Below are 16019 nucleotides of genomic sequence, written 5' to 3' on the forward strand. Positions count from 1 at the left end.
TTTCCTTTCTGTGTGGACGTGCTGGGATCCTGTACTGGCTGTGGGACGGTTGGAGTCTGGCTTTGGTTCAGCCTTGTCAGCAAGCGTACGGTTCCTGCTCGCAGGGGGTGTTTGGTGGCTGCATTGTCTGGGGCTCTTTGATAAGGAGTGTGGAATGAGCATTTGGTTTGAGTACGACGGCTCCGTGACTTTCCTCCACGACTTCTTATATTGAAGATTATTTTCCTTAAGCCTGGGAGTTGAAACAATATGTTTTGCCCGGAAATAAATAAGCTTAGAGGAAATGAGAATGTTTCTGTGTTGCGTGCAATGCTTTTTGCTTTTTAAAGTTTCATAGGATGTGCTTTCATTAAATAAAAAGGTTTATCCTCCTCTGTGTCTTTATCTTGTCTTTATTTTGTTCCACGTGGCTTCACTGAGAGATTTCAAAATGAACTGATGGGGAAGGCAAATCAGACAGGTTGGCTGCAGTTTTCATTTCGGCTTGAAAGATCCTTTGCCTTCAGTGCAATTTTCGTTGGTGTTAGGCTTCGCAGCAGTCTGGTAAAACTTGAGTGTTTTCTCCTTGATGAATTCCTTTTACCCACCTAGTTCATCATGAGAGCAGAGACGTGCTAATACAATTAGAAAGAAGAGGAACTTCTGGCTAAAAATGACCATAAGTAAAATGTGAACTCGAACACGACTCCACGGAGCCCAGAGGCGGCTTTCACTGGCCTGTTCGCTCTGTCACGCTACAAAGTGAGGGTGAGGGTGGAATTTGGTCGCTGAGGATAATTTGAGCAAAAAAACCTCAGAAATGGGAAGTGGGAGGCAGGGCCAAGTGGAAATCGTTCATTCGGCAAATATGACTGAGCACAGAACGCTGTGCAAGGGCCTGGACACAGCCTTGCGGGGAACATGGAGGCTGTGAGGAGGACAAGGGACAACAGATGGCGGCCTGTGCTGGGCAGGAGGTGGCAGGGAAGCTTGGGGAGAGATGCTTCTTCTGGTTTGGATGACGGGGCAAGAGAGGTGGCGCCTGCCTGTGTCGGGGGTGGGGGGGGGTATGTGAAAAGGTTTGAGGGACAGAGCAGGGCCTTCCTGGTGACAGAGTGGCACAGCTAGGAGAGGTGGGAAGTAGAAGCTGCAGGTGGGGACAGCCGGTCAGTCAATAGATAACAGGTAGCTACTCCACGCCCCACACCTGCTTATGAACCACGGGACAAAGCCCAACAGGCAGAAGTCAGTCCCCAGAGGCAGGCTGCCTGAGCTTGGCCCAGTGTCTTTCTCGCTGTGTGAACTTGGCCAAGTTACACCAGCTGTCTGAGGGTTAGGGTCCCCTTGCCTAAGGTTGGGGTAATTTTAACAGGATTGCTGGTTAGGAACGAGGTAATGCATGAATCGGACTTTGCACAGCTTGGCCAGGCGTGAGCGGAAAGAACGCCATCGGTACCGGTGGCCACAGACAACCAACCCATCTTACTAGGACTAGAGCTGGCCTGCAGCCCCCGCGCGTCCCTCTGTCCCCTCCACATGTCCCTCCACCCCCCACACGTCCCTCCATCATCTCCACGCATTCTTCCATCCCCCAGGCGTCCCTCTGTCTCCCCCCCACGTCCCTCTGTCCCCCCTCCATGTCCCTCTGTCCCCTCCAGATGTCCCTCCATCCCCTCCACGCATCCCTCTGTCCCCCACGTCCCTCTGCTCCCCCACACAGCCTCTAGCCGGCCAGTTCCACTGAGGGAGAAGGCTATGCAAGGAGGTCACTATGCCGAGGCTCTTGCGCAACTGAGTACGAGTGGAAACAGGAAGCAGAGGGCAGGCATTGGCCATTTTTCTGTTTTCATTTGTATGTGACTTTTTAAAACGAAAGCAGAGACTTAACGTATTAGTGCAGGTCCAAAGGTTTCAGCGATTGAGTTTTTCGGCTGCTGACTTTCGCAATAATCGTAAACAAGCCCTGTTACATTTTTCTGGGAAATGCCAGCATTTGGAGTTTCTTTAAAAAAAAGCAAGTTTCTTACTGATGTCAACAAAATGGTGTTTGCAGCATTTTTTAAATTCCTTTTTAAATTTTTTTTTTTCCCATTACAGTTGATGTTAAGTATTAGATCAGTGTCAGGTGTACGGCATAGTGGTTGGACGTTTATATAACTTATGAAGTGTTCCCCCTGTAAGACTAGGACCTGCCTGGCATTACACAGTTAGCAGGTCGTTACTGCCCACACTCCCTGTGCTGTGCCTTACATCCCAGGGCTGTTGTGTAACTGCCGGTTTGTGCTTGGTAACCCCTCCCCCGCTGCAGCATTTTTGTCACATGCTGACCCCGCCACTCTCTGCACTTCTCTGATTTGTGCTGCATGTAAGGGTCTGTTTCTAATATCGTCTGTCTTCTGCGCTGTTCCTGTAAGTTTGCTATTAAAATACATTAAGCTTTAACATACTTTCTAGGAATAATTTCAGTTTTCTTTATACATCCAAATTTGCAGTGTTAGCCTTCCAAGTGACACAGTGTTCTCAGGGACATGAATGAACTTAGCATTGCCGGTTTCTTGGGCTACATGTCAGTCACACCAGTAATCTGAAGGGTTTGGGGTTACACAGACACACACACACACGCACACACTGAAATGAAATTTCTAGAACACAGAATGGTTTCCGTTAGCATGATGAGCTATAGGGATGTTTGTCACATTCGTCACAAGACTGGGTTTGTCATTCCTAACAGCTCCTGGCAAAGTGTGAATGAGAATAGCAATCGAATCCGTCTTCACTCCCAGCTCATCAGAAGTAAGAGGACGACAGCGTCCTCATGAAACGTGTTCACACCTCCTCTGCCTGGAACTTTGAAGCAGCGTTTCAAACTCTGTGTTACACTTGCATAAATTGAAGAACATTCTGTCATTTCTTTTTAAATTGTATTCATCGTTAATAACACGGGGGAGGGGGGGATGGCGGGGAGTACAGGGCAAAACCAGCCGCTTGGTTGTTTTGCTGCAGTTGGATGAACCAGAAATGATAAGTGTATCTGGCAGCCTCATGTTAAAGAGGCTTGTAGGGCCCCTGGGATACCCGAAAAAGTGTCCCCTGAGGTCGCCTTAGTAAGTGGCCGTACCTGGGAGGAGGTCACAGCAAGCTGACTCACTGTGCTTTGCTTTCTGGCTGGTCCCTGTGACACAGCGACTGCCGTCAAGCATTCCAGCACGCTCTCTACCTCCCATCTGGAGCCTTGAGAAGTGGCATTGCCACTGCACACTGCACATCTGGGGCAAGGCCGACAGACACGCTGGGAGCCGTGGTGCGGGCTGCCGCCCGTTCTCCCAGGCACACTCAGATATCTCTTTCCTCCTTCTGCTCATAGAGAAATCGCCGTGTCACAGGCGCCGCTGTAAGCGCTGATGGGTTGTAACCCGCTGATTCTCGCAAGGTGCTGTTACGGTCCTCTTCTGCACAATGAGGAAACCGAGGCAGCGAGGTCCACTGCTGTGAGCGGCATGGGCGGGGGGTGGGGGTCCGAGCCTGGTGTCTGTCCCAGAGCCCCCCCTTGTCTGCGGCCCCTGTGCGTCTACACAGGAGTTTGCTGAAAAACACGTGGAGTAAAAGATCCTGTCACAGCAGGTCAGCTTGAAAACACTGCTGTTAGTTGTTGCATCAGTTCAAAAAACATGTTAATCACCAGAGAGGCGGTGGGACACGTACAGTGCCCGTCCCCAAGGATGTAGTCCCTCCAGATGTGAAATGGAAGTACAGCCCACTCAGGGCGCTGAGGTCGTGGGTAGTGAGGAAGCTGCACTTGGCTTTTTTTTGTAGTTGAGATGTAATTCATGTGCCATAGAAATCGCCACTTTAAAATACTGGGTTGTTGGAAAAGTTATGACGTCTTTTTTCTCTGTTTTTCGTTGCAAAATACATCATGACTTTTCCGACAACCCAATACATAATCCAGTGGGGTTTTCTTGTTAGTATCTTCACAAAGTTTTACAACCATCACCCCTACCCAATTCTGGAACATTTTCATCACCCCCCCAAAAACACCTCACACCTGTGAGCCGTCACCCCCATTCTCTCCAGCCCCCCAGTCTCAGTCTCTGGCAACCACAAATCTACTTTCTTTCTCTATGGAATTGTCTATTCTGGACACTTCATTAAAAAAAAAAAAAAAGGGAGTCACATAATACGTGGCCCTTTTGTATTTGGCCTTTTTCACTCAGCATCGTGTTTTCAGGGTTCATCCGTGGTGAGCGAGTGTCAGAGCTTTGACCCTTTTCATGGCCATGTAATACTCCCCCGTGTGGACGGGCCACAGTCTTTATCCACACATCAGTTGATGGACACGCCCTTGGCTCAAAAATTGTGTTTCTGGGCAGGCTCCCTGGTAAAAAAATAACGTTTGAATTCTGTCCTTTGATCTCCTAAGGGCTCTAACCCATTCTGCCTCAAAGGTTTTGCGACAGAATGCGTCCACTGTCATGCATCTGGCAGACCTATCTCTGAAGAGCTGCCAGGTCATCCCACGGCTGTCAGTGCTGCTGTGCTGACAGGCCCATGTTGGGCAGAGGGCGCCGGCCCTGCCACTCCGGGGTCACAGAGCAGGCACCCGTCAGGAGTGCCCACGGGCTTGTTTCGGACCCTCTGTCAAGTCCCGTTTTCCTAGTTACCAGTACCTAACAGCGCACGCAGGGGCATTCTGTTCCACCTGACTTGGCTTTTCTCCCCTTTCTGAACTGTCGAATCTGGGGCTGTCACCATCATATGCGAGTCTTCTGTGACTTGGGCTCACTGCAGGCATTTCCTAAAATCTATCGGTCTCTTTTCAGGTGGATCCAGTGTATACGAGGGAAGTGAAAGCCAAAGTGAAGAGGTGAGCTCGGGGGAGAGGGGTCTTCTGCAGGTGAGAAGCTGAGTAGCAAGTCTATCGTCTCACCCCCAGGTCCAGGCAGCAGTGTGCGTGTCCCGGGCTCGGTCCCAGCTCTTTATAGATAATTCCTCACTTATCCTTCCAATGGTCCTGTGAGCCCCCGGGCACTGTTACCTTCCCGTTTACAGGCGAGGATGCTGATATCCTGGGAGCATAGCAGCTCCCTGGTGAGTGGTGGCAGAGCTGACACCTCTGGGCAGGGATGCCCAGCCTCGCTAGTTCAGGGACAGGCCAGTGAAAGCCACGCTGGGAGGACGATGTGCACCGGTCACATTGGCACAAACAGAGAAGACCGTATCCAGGGTTTGGTAGAGTTGGGGGAGCTGTACCCCTCTCCTACTCTGCTGGTGAGGGTGAGAACTGCCACCCCCTCCTTGGAGAGCAATTTGTCGGAGTATTGGTGGTACTCTGCATTTGTCTGCCCGGATCAGAGACCCCGCCCACTCTGGCTTAAACACGCTGAGGCTTCATTGCTCACATGAAAACCCGATGTGGTTGGTCCAGGACTCGCAGCCTTGGGCTCCTGTCTCTGTCCTGCTGTCCTTCACCTGTAGCTTCTACCCTCAAGGTGACAAGTGGCTGCGAGCGCCACCCATCGCCTTCTGCATTTTCAGTGGGGGGACAGGCCCGGGGTGAGGGCCAGACGACTGGCCAACCTCCCTTGAGGTGATTCCTCATGGACCCCAGGATTCCACCCCACCGTGCTGGCCACCCCATCACAAAGGGGACCGGGGGTGCGGATTGTATCCCCATATTCAGCCAGGTGTCCTTACATTGCTCAGAGATACAGAAAGCACGGATGTAAAAGCATAATCAGTTAATGTATCCAACTCATGGGAGGGGTGGGGTCGGAGAAGAATCAGTCTTGCTGGATGACAAAATGATAAAGGGCAAAAGCTACAGGACAAAATGTTGTCACCTGTGGGTGGCAGGAACGTGGGCACTTGTTACCTTATTCTATTTTAGTATTTCTCTTTCTATTTATTATATGTCTATTATGGTCTATTGGGATCTTTAAAAAATTATTTTGCAAAAGGCTGGAATTATTAGAAAAGGGTTGTTCTCTAAATCTTAGAGAGAAAATGGCAAAAACCTTACCTCCGACTTCCAGTGTCTGAGGCGTCTCCTTTGTCACATGTATTCCAACGACAACAGATACGTTAGCAGGCTGCCTCTCTCCCTCCCGTATGAGGGATGGGAAATAGCTTCTCAGCCCAGCATTGGTTTTTGTGTTGAACCCTTGGTCAGTAACGCTTCCTGGTGACATAGGGGACTCCTCCGCACCTGTCGCCTCTCCCTCTCCCGGCCCCTCCTGTAAGGTCCCCTGCTGTATTGTTCCAGGAGCACAGGGGTGCGGCTGATCCCCGAGATGCCTCAGGATGACCTGCACGCGCTGGTGAAGAACTGCTTTGCACTGGTGAACAGCTCTGTGTCCGAAGGCATGTCCGCTGCTATCCTGGAGGTAATGACGGAACCGGGCGCTGCGTGAGCAAGCAGCCAACTGTCCATCACCCCTCTTCTTATCAATGGAGGTGACATCTTTGTCCAGAGCTCTGCACGTGTCAGAGCTTGGAAAAAGCCAAGTCACATTTCCCTGGGCACTCAAAGGTAGTTCCTAGGTTCTCTGTGGGACCTACGCTGAGGTTTTGAAAGTTGGAACGGGAAAAGGGGTGGAGGTGTGTTTCCACAAGAAGCCTCCTTTTTCTTGGTTTCTCCCCGCTGTCTTCAGTGTGTTCTCTAATCCAGAGTTAGGGGAGAAGGGGTGGGAGGGGAGTACTTAGAGATGCAGATGGGGGGGCAGGGAGTAGGGGGGTAGATCTCCTCTGTCCACCTGGCATTCAGCTCTATCAAATCGCTAGTCTGCTGGGGCTAAATGTGCACGTTCCCGCACAGCTCTGGTCCGTCCCCGAGTTGTGTGTTTTGCAGGGAGAGGCTTGAATAAAAAGCCCCTGCCACCGAAATCCTGGGGCTCTGGCTGGACTGTCAGCTCTCCTGTAGGGCTCCATCCAGCCTCGCAGCCCCTCGCCGCCTCTTCTCGCTGGAGTGTTTTAGGGGACGGGGTATTTTACCCGAGTATCTTAGCTGCTTCACTCAAGTGACTCGAGGCACTCACCAGTGTGCACCTAACACGAAAGAGGTTCCCTTTCTCTTATTTTGTTGTTAGTTCATTGCATTTGGGCTCCTTTTGAGTGGCGTCCGTGAAGGGGGCACTCTGTTCATTCCTGCCGCTGCCAGCATTCGGGACTGGGTTTTCTCCGTATCATGGCATTGCAGGCAGCAGCATTCATATTTCCTAGTTCTTGACACCTGCATCGCCCACGACGGACACGGCATAAGCCCTGACTGATTAGCACATGATCAACCTGCAGAGGAGAGCACGCGTGTGGCCACGGGCTGCGTTTTCTCTCTCCCTCCACGCTCTTCTTCCAGTGTCTGCTTAGAGTGATGTTATTCCTGTGTCGTAAGAATCTGTAACATCCACTGATTCCTTTGGACACTGGTTGAAATTACTGAATTTACTGGCCAAAAACATACAATTCGCGAACCTCAGTGTGTCAGAGAACATGGTAACTGAAACAGGAAAAAAAAAAAATTCCTCCCTACATTTAAGAAATGACTGATGTTGTAGGTCTGATATTTTCCTGTGTGGCCTCATTTAAAAAAACAAAACACAAAAAAGAGTGGGCGTGGGGGGGAGAGGCCACCCACCCACGCCCGTGATTGATTCCGGCGTGGGGATGCTTCCCAAGCATGTCTCGTGGATCTGTAACGTGTTCATCTCCACCAGATGTCAATACTTCGGTCTGAGCTTAATGATTAGCATTAATCTCCTCTGTGGTTTAAATGCAGCTCCAGCTCCAGTCACATTAGCATTAAAAATGTGCATTGTTGCCGTACCAGTCCTGGAGCTGCTGCTGAGTTATCCTTTCTCCGTAAATACACATCCCCCCCCCACCCCCAACTCCTTAAGAAAAGGTAAAGTGGAATTCGGGAATAACTTTCTAACTCGCACACACAGCATTTCACTGCAGATGACTTGCTGTCAAATCTCATTTACTTCAAAGGAAAGGCAGCTGTTAGCAGTTCTGACTGCCTTAAAATGTTGTCATGTTCCATTTGAAAACTCCAAAATAACCTTTGGGCTGAGGGTTTTGAATGGGACTGATTTTAGAGGAATGGGTCGGGTGTGTTTCATTAGCATCGATTCAGATAGCCTGGGCGGCTGATCACAGAATGAACGCCTATCGCTTTTCAAGGGAGGGTTCCTCTGACCTTCCAGAATTAGCTTTGTTTTGTCATGGAAGCTGACAAAAATCCCGTCTGCGAAAACACATACTAACTAGATAAACTCCAAAACTCTAGCTGGATGCATACTCCCACTACTGTTGTTCTGTTGTTTCAAGTTTGGGCTTATTGTGGATTCGAATCCGGCACAGAATTAAATGAACAGAATACAAAAAAAGTATTTTCTCATCTGGGTCTTTCTCATTAGGCTCTCCTCCCATTCCCAGAATACACACATGCATACATGTGCACGCATACATACACACACACACACACACACACGCGCGCACACACACACACACACATATACACGCGCACACACGCACACTGCTCTCCAGGTCAATTTCCACTGCCCAGGGGTTAGGAAGACCCATTCTAAAGCAAAAAGCAGTAAAAAGGTAATTCTGGGCTCTTAGCTTCCAGGTCCAGGCCCTAGAGGTTGAAGATTCGTTTAAGGGCTTTTCAAGGACACCTGTGACTGTGTCATGTGACCTTGGCTAGTTTCCAGGTGTGTGTGTGTGTGTGTCTGGCAGTACGTGCCCCTCCCACCTTGAAAACTGAAGGGTCCTTTGAGGTGTCACCATTTGAAGGGTGTGATGCGCCTCAAATTTAGTTTGGCGGGGGGGGGGGCTGCAGGAAAGTGAAGTACTTTTCAAGAATCAGAGAACTGTACCCAGAACGCTAGGGGCATCCCTGCGGAGAAACACCCCAACGATGTAAGATCTGAATGCACATATGGATGTAATCGAGGGTCACCCAGCCTTACCACATCCCCACAGCGGGCCCCGGTCACCAGGCTGACATGCTCCCATCGAGGCTGTAAACTCACAAGCCAACCTCCGCGAGAAGATCTGGACGCAGCGTTTTCTACCTGGGGTGGACCTCACAAGCCCTCTGACCCGAGAACACCACACACAGGGGACGGGCTACCCCCTTTCCAGAGCCTGCATTACTCTTTTGGCCTGTAGCCTGGGAGGCTGCATTTTTTGATGTTTTGTTTTTTGGTTTTTTTTGTTGTTTTTTTAAGGCTGCTCTGCCCTGCAGAGTGCATGCGGCGTCTTTGGAGACTCAATGAGGTTCTGGAAAAGGTTGACTATGAACCTGATAAAAGACTGAGGAGCTCACGGGGATGGGGCGGCGGCGAGGTGGGTGGGGAATCAGCTGACTGCAGACAGCTGGGTGTCAGACGCCTCTCTGACACCCGCTCTTGCTTACGACGACGTCTTCTTGCCAAAAGACAGTATGTTTGTCAAGAGGTGCCTTCAAAATTGGCTTCCTGTGAACACACAGCCATCGGAGTACATCTAAGTGTCTTCTCCCTCCAACCGCTTCCCAACTTCACGTCCCACCTTGTATTTTATCTTCTCGAAGACGAGTGCGCCCTCTGCATCCTTGGTTGGGTCCTTCCCGAAACGTCTGGCTCAGCTCCGTCAACCATCAATAAATAGTGACAGGACTGAGCAAAGCCCAACTATGAAGACCATGCAACTCCCCGCTGACCAGCTGGTCCCAGCACCTAAGCCCCTGGCTCTGCCTTGTAGGCTGATCATAAGTGTTTGTGGAATGAGTGACAATGGACAGGTCTCAGTGGTGGGTGGTCTTACCTGTGTGATGAGTGCTGACTGAGCTGATACACAAATGTCTACACAACGGGAGGGATGACAGGATCTTTTTTCCCTGAGATGGGGCCGTGGACTCTCGTCCCTTGGGGCTGGCCAGTGCTGCGAATCCCCGTCACCAGCTGCCAGACCCACCCTTGTATCTTTACCTCCATCTCAATATCTGTGTCTGTAGGTATCGCCTCTCAGCCTGTGCGTCTGCCATGTTCTCCAGCAGCGAACTGGGTGGGCTTCACCCCAAGTGGTGGATAAATGCACCACTCGGATTTGAAAATGCTGCGAGGCCGCCTGGAACAGCGTCAAGCGAGAACAGCTCAGCGTGTGGCCCGAGGTGCGGCCAGCCCCTTTCTGAGCCTCTGCTCTGAGATGCGACGGGGGACAGAGGCGATGCCCTCCCAGGTGTCACCCATGTGGAGGGCTCCGCCGTTGCTTGACAAAGGCTTAGAAATGGGATCACAGTGTGTCGTGCTAGTCGGATGAGCCAACGACCTCCAAAAGAAGCCATCGGATGGCACGCGCCTGTAAGTTGTCACTGGAATCACATCACGACCTTACAGCGCAGACGACCTCTGGATTTTCACTTTCCATGCAAAGTTGAGCTGTTCACTCCCCGATGATAAAAGTGGGGCCCAGAAGACCAGCGTCCTGTGTCAGCGCACCTGCCGCCTGGGGCCCTCTCAGCCCTGGCTGTGCATCAGACGCATCCGAGGGTCCGTCACAAATGCCTGATCCCCACCCCAGGTCACTCCGACTCTCTGGGCTGCGCAGCGAGGCTGACACCACTCTGGTAGCCGAGGGCGGAGACAGCAAGGCCAAGGTCTCCGCTCAAGCCCAGGCCGTGCTCTCGGCCTAAAACCAGACACGCCTGCGCCGTGTCAGAGGCCAGGTGGCCCGGCCAGTGAGTTTGTGAGGCCCTTGCGACCCTCATAGTAAGATGTGGCCATTTCCGGAAACTTCGCCTGGGCCACCCAGCTGCCCGCTCCTGGGCGTGAGACAGTCTTCAGACTCCAGACAGAAGTGGAGTATTGTGACATAGCGCCATTCTGTGGTGACAAAGCGGCAACTGGAGAGCCCGGCTGAGGGGGAGGCGGCTGGCAGCGGGGGCTGAGCAGGAAGGCGGGTGGCTCGTGTCCAGTCAGTTCTACTTCGTCCCCTGGTGGTGGCAACAGAGTGGGGTGGGGGTGGGGGGCGGCAGAGAAGGCCATGTTCCCAGCTCCCTTCTTCATTATCTGGGGCCTGGATCTTCAAGTCAGCATCCTGGCAGATGTAGGTGAGACAGCACCGGAAGACCAGGTGAGCCTACCTAGATAAGCGCTAATAATAAGGTGGCCCCAGGGTGAAGAACTCAGGCTCAGAATGAATTCCAGTACAGAAGCTTCCATAGTACCAGCTCCACTCGCATCCATGGGGCACCTACTGCGTGACATGCACTGCTCTGGGCACTTGGGGGTTGGTGGCTATACAAAGTCCTTTTGGTGTCATCGGGCGTCCCACTGCGCTATATCAGGTGGCTCGATTTGGGTCACCTTAAATTTCTGAAAACCGACGTCACGACCCCTTCACGGCCACACTTCTCTTACGAGGAAGCAGAATCTTATTTCCTGAACATACCTGTGGGTGGTCAGAGGCAGACTACTGGTTTGCTGAGACTGCCAAGCAGTCCTGCCCCCCCGACACCGAGCTGTGAAGGGGCGTCAGTGAGCTGCTGAAAGGCCCCTGCTGCAGGAGAGCGGGGTTGGCTCAATGCAGGATGGTGACGGAGACCTCGGAGGAGCTGGCCTAACCCTGCCTCTTGTAGGTTCGGCTCTCCTGGTCTGTAGGAAACGAGCCAGGAAGATGCCACCGTCCCAGGCAGGTGAGGCCAATGCTGCCTGTTGCGCTGTCGGGCACCTTTCTGAGGTCTCAATGCCAGGCTGTGCCCAGCTACGTGGTGCCACGTGCCCATCCCAGATCTCTGGGAATGGAAAGCCAGCTTGGCGGATAATCGGGATGATAAATCATGTTCCTTCCTGTTCTGTCCGTATGCCAGAGGGACGTTTGGTCCTTGTGGCATTCCCGCCTCTCGTGCTGGAAGTCACACCAGGGAAGGTAACGGTGGTAACTGAAAATAGAGACTCCGAACTGTCACCGAAGGAGTGTCAGAGGGACATTTGGAGAAGGGAGGTGGGGGTTCCTTGTGGCAGGGCAGTCATTATGTCAGAAAACGGTTACAGTGGGTCGTTTGCCAGAACTTGGCAAATGTGGTAAATGATCAAACTCCAGTGCATCATTTGAAAAACCCAGTGTTTCGACTGGGATGTCATTTTGTCAAGCTGTCCCTTTCTAGGAGGTGCCAGAGGCCCAGGTAGCAGGAGAAGCTGCCCACGAACTGGCTCATTGGCCAGAAATGCTCTGACTACGCTCGCCCACCTGTGTCCTCTCTCCGCCCTGCAGGCGATGGACCTGGAAGTGCCAGTCTTGGCCAGGGACATCCCGGGGAACGCGGCCATGGTGAAGCATGAAGTCACAGGACTGCTGTTCTCCGACCCCCAGGTGAGGAGGGGTTCGCCCCTGGCCCCCGCATGTCTGGGGTGGCTTTCGTGTGCGTCCCCCTCGGTCTGCGACTTGCGTGTTTCCGTCCGCTCGCAGCATTCCCTCTCAGAACCAGTGGACTCCCCGTGTGACACACAGTGTCTGCTGTGACCACACGGGACGCCACCCAGACAAGGGACTCTCAGGAAACAGGGGACTGACTTGTATTCTGCCGCTACTGCCACTGAGTGTGGTGACCCTGAGCCAGTCGTGTCACCGCTCAGATGCTGAGATTTCTGATTTCTAAAACGGCACGCTTCACACATAAGCCTGTGTTTCCAGAACATCTACTGGTGTTCTATATCTGATCACTCATAATCAAGTGGACAAAGCAGGCAGGGTATAGACATGGATTGGGAAATAAAAGTCAGTGCAGCTGCCGGGGGGCACAGTGGAGGTACCTGGGACACACCTGTGTGCCAGGACGTCCCAGGACGTGTGTTGAAGGGTTCCCTGTTTGCCAGGTGCCAGGGTTCCAAGGATGTGCCCTCACGTGTCTGCCTGCATGGGAGCCCCTTCGGGACCACGTGCAGGCGTGGGGCCGTGGCCTGAGTCTCCGAGCTCTGTTTTCTCCCCCAGACAAGAGCTGCTAAGTAACTGCTGCTCTCAGAGGCACGACAGGCTGAATGGCGTGTACACAGGTGGAGCGGTGTGCAGGGCACACGGCCAGAGGGGACGCCGCTGTCACCACGAGAGGCCTTGCTCCCACCTACGCCCGGTAGGTGGTGAATGCACATCTCAGGCCCAGCCTTTGTTCTTGACGTCTTTGGACGTGAAAACTAGGTTCTACTCCCCGTCGTCTGTATGGAAGCACATGTTATATTCAGAAACATAGGGATTTATGCTTAGAAATTACAGTCAACACAAATGCTTGAAAATTCAGTTTTTCCAAATTTCCTGTAGCCGAGGTTTCATCCCCGACTGCCTTTGCTTTCCTTTAATACAATCATGGGTCAGCTCTTTTCATGACCTGGGTATCACACGGTTGCGCAGACCAGACGGAAGCCAGCCTCACGGTGGTGGGGCTTCGGGGCGGGGGCGGGGTGCAGAGGTGGTCAGGGACCGGCCAGCCCTGCACAGGCGCACGGGCTCAGCTGGGGAACAGGCTGAAGGGACAACGTAAGGCCAGGGCTTGTCTGTTAGGGCCCAGCAAAAGGCATGCGTACTGTTAACACCTTTTGACAGTAACGCCTGGAACCAACATGACACCGGACTCTGAAGGGCTCACGGTAGCTACCTGCTGATTCTTTAAACAAAGGCTTCCTGTCTTCAGCACTGGCCGAGCTTTAGGACGGAACATAGGGCCCCTACCCTGGCAAAACCGTTTTATTCTCATCTCCCCAAACACAATGTCAGTGCAGCTCGATTTCAGAGCACAGAGACTTTCCCGGTGCGTGTCTGGGTGGCAGCCACTGGCACACAGGTGTGTCCAGCTGAACGCCAGCACAAGAGCCTCTGGGGAGGCCGAATTCACAGAGCTGCTTTATTTATTTATTTTTTTTATTAGCTGAGCCATCCTGCCACCTGTTGGCAGCTCAGCAGCTGCTCAGCTCGGGCCAGGACTCCAACTGCTATTGCTCAAACTCTTGAGCAAGTTCTTAACCAACTGAGCCACTCGGCCAGCCCTTCACAGAGCTTCTTGTAAGGTTCTGGTCCTTCTCCTATCTGCAGGTAACTGTCCCGACAAGTCACCTCTGCTGGCGACCCCCCTCCTGTGAGCTCTCAGACACGACCCTGCAGCTCGCGCAGTTAAGGCGCAGATTTACTTTGGTTCCAACATTAACATTCGTTGTACAGAGATGTTTAAAATCGGGTGCTTTGCATTACACATGGGGGCGGGGGGAGGCTGCGTTTTTTAACACACTTTGATGAAACCTTGCACTAGACGCGGATGTGACACGTGTGGTTTTGGTTGTTCTCTTTGTAGCCGTGATCAGACCTGACCTGACACACTGTCAGAGCTGTTGCTTCACAAACAAATATGCCTTTTAAATTAGTCAGTGACTGGGGTTATATGCATCTCAACTAAAGGAGCTCAGGGAGAATGAACAGCTTTGTTGACCAACGGGTGGGTGGCCGGTGTTTGCAAGGTTCATTTCAAGTGTGGATTTGAAGCGGCGTTGCACTTGGTAACAAGGGAGCCCCAGCCTCGTACAGTGGGTATTTTTTAACCAGCAATGCTGTTCCAATCCAAGCTAAATCTGGAGCTGGTAGTTCTACTGTGGTTTCTGCTTCCTTATTGAAGTGGTAAGGAAGCCTGATCTGAAAGAGGGCGTCATCCATTGCTCGGCAGGGCAGACTAAACGTTCTACATGCTGCTCACCTATTTTTAAAAACGGAAAACGAATTTTACATACGTTTTGCCTCCACGGTTGTTAAAGGGCATCACTTATCCTTCCGTTTATTCTGTGAGCCTTTTTATAAGACTAAGCCAACGACAAGAAAATGAAAACGTGACGTTTCCCCTGAAAGCGTAGCCCATGCTCTGTGCTTGTCCCCGTCGGGCAGAGTTTTCTGATAACCAGGGCCCTTGGCTCCCCGTCCCCCTCCCTGGCACTGGTGTCACACGGCGGATCCGTCCCTGCGATCCTGTCATGCCTGGGAGGGGCGGGGAGGCTCGCGTGCGTGATGTGACCCGTCGTCTGGCGGGCTCGTCCTGTGTGCGGGCTTCCGAGGGCCCTGTACCCACAGACCGGGGCTTCGGCAAGCATGACAGAAATGATACACTGATGGCCGGGGTGGCAGAAGCAAGATCCTTAGGAAAGGGACGCGCACGATCACTACGTCTGGGAGAGGCACGCGTGGAGGGAATAGGAAAACGGCTGATTTTGAGGTGGCAGGAGCGGGGCCAGGGGCTGAAACTCAGATGTCTGGAGGGCACGAAGGCCTGCCCAGGAGTGGGGTCCCCACTGGAGACGACAGGCCTCGCGGGAAGGTGTGGCCCCTGAGCACCCACCACCTGCCTCCACGGACACATGCCATTTTGAAATGAGGCTGGATATCTTGATTTTTACTTGGATTCTACCAACTTGTAAATGTCAATAACTCAGTTCAGTTTCAAAATGATTAATTGAAACTCTCTGTGGGCCGTTTGGTCATTTGTGGCCCCCACACACTGAAAGCCTTGGGTCTGCGAGGGCAGTTACTTAACAGGGAGATGGAGGCGGGAGCCTCCCTTGCGGGGTCCTGGGTTCTGCCCTGGAAAAGGCCCGGTACTGAGGTGGACAGGGGAGGGCTGCTGCGTAGAGATAACGGGGAGCATGGAAGGAAAGGACGTTTGCTTTGGGGAGCGTATCAAATGCAAAGAACACATTTGGTTTTTTTAACCAAATGAAGATTAAAGAATCTTCAGCTGTCACAGGAAGAAAATATTCTTTCTTTTTATACAGCTCACCTCCGGGAAGCTTTAGTGATGCTTTCCAAACCCAGTAAACATTGATTTTCTTTTTTTGTTACCACAACGACCCCATTCTTTCTCTCAGAATACGGACGAGCTGTGTTATGGTTCCGTGTCACAGCTTCAGAATTAAACTCCACTTGGCATTTAACAGAAACGGTGAATCCGTATTCTCTCTCAGGGTCAGGCTTTTAAAGCGTGGCCCAAACTAGTTTTGCTGAGAGGTTCGGTTTGTGTTTTAGACAAC

The 16019-nt window shown here is 52.1% G+C and overlaps 1 protein-coding gene across 1 annotated transcript in view; it reads left to right on the forward strand.

The window, feature by feature from the left end:
- Window positions 1–16019, forward strand: part of GLT1D1 (glycosyltransferase 1 domain containing 1) — an 87180-nt gene that overhangs the window by 60753 nt on the left and 10408 nt on the right. Inside the window, exons 10-12 of the mRNA XM_019633149.1 lie at window positions 4800–4843; window positions 6242–6362; window positions 12238–12336. Of these exons, the coding sequence (XP_019488694.1) occupies window positions 4800–4843; window positions 6242–6362; window positions 12238–12336 (264 nt within the window). The remainder of the gene's footprint in view (window positions 1–4799; window positions 4844–6241; window positions 6363–12237; window positions 12337–16019) is intronic.

The sequence above is a fragment of the Hipposideros armiger genome, unplaced genomic scaffold (genome assembly GCF_001890085.2).
Source record: "Hipposideros armiger isolate ML-2016 unplaced genomic scaffold, ASM189008v1 scaffold_1248, whole genome shotgun sequence".
Classification (NCBI taxonomy): domain Eukaryota; kingdom Metazoa; phylum Chordata; class Mammalia; order Chiroptera; family Hipposideridae; genus Hipposideros; species Hipposideros armiger.